Genomic DNA, 4,946 nt, shown 5'->3' with positions numbered 1-4,946 from the left:
GAACGTCGCAACAAGAGCTGTGTTACAAAGATTATCAGATTTAATTAATCCATCCAAAGAGCAAATGGTGGATTTGCGACGTGAGTAAACATCATGTTGCGAAGCACAGTATAATAGGAGTGGAAGTATGGGGCCTTCCTCGCCACACCTGTCGGAGATTCATTCTCCAATTCGCAACAAGTCCCGCACTTCAGCTCAGCCTCCAAGCCACCCGCATCATGAAGTTCGCCCTTGGCCTCGTTCTCACGGTTGTCGCGATCACGTCAACGATTGCCGACGACGCCGGAGAAGAGACGACGTGCGATTTCGAATGCTCGAGTGTGTACAACCCCGTGACCGACGAGTACGGTATCGAGTACTTCAACGAGTGCACCATGCAGTTGATGAAGTGCAAGGGCCCTTATAACGTCGTAGAGACTGTCGTCTCGAGAACCGACGCTCAGCGCAAACTTGCTGTCGCCCCCGGATACAAGGGTGGAGCTTGCGGGGACATGCTATGCCCCGACAACTACGCGCCAGTGTGCGGATCCGATGGCGTAACATACAGCAACGAGTGCAACCTGGGCATCACTAGCTGCAACCACCCGGAAAAGAACATTACTCAGGTATCTGATGGAGAGTGTGCACCCACACCCGCGCCGTCGGAGATCTCTTCGTCTAAGACGCCCAGCAGCGCTTAAACAACACCGAAGAAGAGTCTGTGCGCGGTTTGGAGTGCTCGGGTGTGTACAACCCCGTGACCGACGAGAACGGCGTCTATTACTTCAACGAGTGTGCCATGCAGTTGGTGAAGTGCAAGGGCACTAGCAACCACGAAGAGACCGCTTCGTGCGTGCGGTGCCGCTGGTCACAGCAAATGCTGTTGCAATGGATTCACAACTTCCGCCTACAGTTTAAGTCGTGTGAATGATCTGATTGATTCAAGAGTATTATGCATTTTTTAGCGCTGCCTCGCTGGCCAAACAGAAACATGTCTAATACTTTCTTTAGGCGCTAGTTTAAGAAAAGTTCTGAAACTCGTACTTTTGACCATACCAAAACTCGTTCTCAACTCAGAACGACATACAGAACGGTATAAAACCCGAATCTCGTTTTGAGTGATGTTCGCATTTTAGCCAATGAGAAGGCGAATTTCTTCCGTACGAGTTTCAGAACTTTTCTTAAACTAGAGCCTAAATAAAATATTAGACATGGATTCACTTTAACTTCTTTGGTCAGCGAGGTAGGGCTGGAACATGCATAATACACTTGAATCGATCAGATCATTCACGCGACTTAAACTTTAGGCGGAAGTTGTGAATCCATTGCACCAGCGGCACCGCACGCATGAACTATGTAATGGCCGCGGAGGCAAACGCTCAGGTGTTCCTTTTTACCCACAAAAATTACGAAAGGGGACTGGGTAAGTTGTCGGTCTCATTTCACTAGATGAGGATAATTCAACACCCTTCTTATCGAGATAAACATCGACACACGCACAACACCCCACTTCTTTAATAAGGTACTGAGCTGCTGCCTCGGACACATTTTGTGCTGCAAGCGCAGTATCGTACTCAGACTTGCTTTTATTCCGGATATTCCCATTAAAATGGCGAACCTACAAAATGTCGAACTGGCCACGTGAATTGCAGTAATGAGGTCTTGTTAGCTTGCACACGCTGCGCCAATTCTGGCCACGTCCAGGGCTTGATCACCGGAACTGGGTTCTGTGTCCTCTACTTCCATCCTGGACAGACGCGCTCAAAAGATGTATCAGTTCCGATTGATACTGCATCAATCGGAACTAATACATCTTTTGAGCCGAGGCTTGGTCTCGGGAAGGTGCGATGGAAAGTGAGAATTGATTGAGAGCAGGAACTTACACTATCCTCCTACGTGTTTATTTACCCACAGGTCCTCGACGTGTTGGTCCTTTGCAGCGGGATCAACGATAATGAGCTCGTTGTTTAGGCCAGCAACATTCCAGACACTCACAGCGCACCACGCCAGCCACGTTCGCTGAGAATACCCCCAGAACCCTCGCCACTTAGCTTTCGAATAGGATATCCCAGCCTCACCGCAACGCTGGCGAATTTGACGCTTCACCCACTTGATAGCTTGCTCTATCAAACTATGCTCAACGACAGTCATCATGTCGACGACACCACATGTCATAGCGATGCAGCACTCCTCCTCAGGAATCAGACGACTTCGGCAGGCTCTAGTTGCTGATCTGTACCTTGCACTACAAAATGCACCATGTCCCAAAACGAATCGCCACTACGAGCAGTACTCAAAACGTAGTAAACAGGTACAAGAAGTCCTGAAGCTCTGTCGTGTACCATGAAAACTACGCACTGTTTGTACCCTGACGGTACACAGCGAAATGTACCGTCAACAAAAATCGTAGTTCCATTGTAGCGTAGGAGGTTGATAAGGGAAGGGTGCTCCCAGCCGATCAGTCCTGTAGGTTTGCTGAGATACTCGCGGTTCATCGTGATATAATGAAACGGAAAGAACGAGACAGCTTCGTTCAACGCCAATGAAAGTGGTGGAATTTCAATCGCTCCATGTACATATCCACTGAAGTGCCTGCTTCTTGCTTGATAAACACGCCGAAGCACTTGGGTCTCAGACAACCCACGTACCACATGCTCATTATTCGCACCATAAAACTCGTTGCGGAAGTCTTCCCAAATACGTCGCGCAGGTAGCGCAACCTGATCAATTGCTACCATGTCCGCTCTATCCTTCATCAGACCGGTGACATCCACAAGGCTACTACCAGCAGCATCAACCTGGCGACAGGTGTGAGGGCGTCCTGCCGTGTAGCCCATGGTACCGATGAAGAAAGCCATCGTGCCACGGCAACCTTGGCGCCAATGAGAACAGCGGTAGGATATCTTCCTGGACGACGCCCACGCGCGGGTGTACTTGAAGCCGCGAAAGTAGCACGTGGTCTTCTCTTGCCGCACTTGGCCCCTCGGGCGGCTTGATATGACGCTGAACAGCGTCCCTACGTCACCGGGAGGTTCAGCGTTGCCCGCGATAGACTGAGTAGGTGCCTGCATGTTACCGAATTAACCCTACTTCATACCGTCCCGCAGGGACCACCGTTCCACGTGGTCGCCTTAGGACCGTGCATTTTCAGATCTCACACCTGATCATTTCAAAACCTACATCTGTTCACAAAGCAGATCTGTACCGTATATGACCCCAACGAGGTTTTACCTCGGCAGCGCCGGAGCATCATCGGTTGATGCTTGAACGAGTAAATGCATTTCAGCGATTGTTCTGCTGGCCACACTGGATCCGAGCCAGTGACACCAGCTCGTGGCGGCACGCGAGGTTGGCTTGACACTGTGCCATAAGCACCACATGCAGGCATGCCTGCGCTGGCAAGTACCTTCGCTGTATGAATGGCCTACGTTCGAGTGGTGCATTTTAGTAAACTTTGTATCCATCGTGGCATTTTAGTAAACAGGCAAACTTAAATGTTAATGCTAAGTGACCCGTGTTGGGTCTTTGGAGCATTGATTATGTCTCTTATGAACGTTAGTGCTAGACATCTTGTCTGGTTTGCTCACCTACATCAACTCTTCTCTGGTGGATGTTTACTTGATGATATTTGGATAGCTTGATTGTTGAAAGTGAAGGATGTTTGACACGGGAGGCTGGAGTATCAGATGGAGCCACATTGCCTGATTAGCCTCACACTCAACAAGCACCATGTACCTGAGTAAGTTAGCTATCCGAGCCGGTATGCTGGTTGCAAGTGGCTGGTCCCAAGCAGAAATGTTTGAGTCATTGCCCCGTACAGGAATCGTCGTCTCAAGCACCCCGTTCAAAACAAGCGGAGAAGATGTACGTCTCTCCAAAGGCAACGAAGTTCCCGGAAGGTCATTAAAACTTCAAGGCAAGGCTGATGACGATGACTCGGACAACGACAACGACGACTCGGACGATGACTCGAATGAGGACAACGACGATTCAAGCTGCTAGTCACAGTAACGTCACGCCCATGTAATTCAGCGTCTTATGGTGCAGCGGGGCTGCCGTAGCTCCTTGCACAGAGAAAGGTTTAACGACTACGAGAGTCCAGCAGGGTCCTAACCGAGGACCCGCTCAGAACAAGTCACAAAGACTTCCTTGCAAAAGGCAAACTGAACTGATTTCTTTACTGCGGCTTCGCCGCCTAAGGTGGAAGTATCTGCACTTCACTATCAGCTATAACTAGCTCTAGTTCGTTCGTAATGGTTGGCCCGCGGCCGTACTTCATCCAGGGGTAACCCTTGTGTAAGCTACACCAAGAGGGTAACCCCTCGTGTAACCCTGTTTGTAACGGGGTTACACGCACAAGTGGCTTGCAGCCACTTGTGAATTTAACAGATAGGTTATCTGTTAAAAGTTTTAGATACTTCCTCACCTTGGTGTAAGCCACACCAATGGATACATTGAAGTGGGCCACCACAATGAGTGGTCCACACCTACACAAAGATCCTATTGGTAGAAAGCAGCATCTTTCTACCAATTCGAGACGTGCGTATTGGCGGGGCTCTGACAGCCAGTCGCTGTCAACCCTTTCATAGATGATAAACAGTTTTAGCAGATTTAGGAGGAAGATCAATTTACAAACAATACCGTTCTCATTTTACCTATTCTAAGTCACTTGGAGTCTTATCTGATCTAAATTATATTTGTGTATTCAAATATAATTAACCTAAGTAATTACTAAGTACTTACGCTTCCTCATACACGTAGCGCAACGTGTAAGCAAAAGTAGTGAGTCAAGTTAGACCCACTACACCTGGTAGCACTTTGCAGTCCGTTCAACGACCGACTGCTTGACGTTCGTACGAGGAGTACGAACGCGGAGCCGAGAACCACATGAGCACGGAGGTTCCCATGGAGAGCTCCAACACGCCTGCAACGCATGTTGCACGCGCTGACTGCCCCCACCTGTCTGA

The 4,946-nt window shown here is 49.3% G+C and overlaps 1 protein-coding gene across 1 annotated transcript; it reads left to right on the top strand.

Annotated features, from left to right (window-relative positions):
- Nucleotides 1-218: 218 nt before the first annotated feature.
- IUM83_03404 (protease inhibitor Epi10) lies at nucleotides 219-680 on the top strand (the record flags this gene model as incomplete). The annotated part of the gene is made up of 1 exon (XM_067927403.1): nucleotides 219-680. One exon carries the CDS (start codon nucleotides 219-221, stop codon nucleotides 678-680), a length of 462 nt encoding a protein of 153 aa, XP_067791969.1.
- Nucleotides 681-4,946: the final 4,266 nt, after the last annotated feature.

This window comes from Phytophthora cinnamomi (genome assembly GCF_018691715.1).
Source record: "Phytophthora cinnamomi strain GKB4 chromosome Unknown Contig38, whole genome shotgun sequence".
NCBI classification, from domain to species: Eukaryota; Oomycota; class Peronosporomycetes; order Peronosporales; family Peronosporaceae; genus Phytophthora; species Phytophthora cinnamomi.
This window is presented reverse-complemented; position numbering and strand designations above follow the sequence as displayed.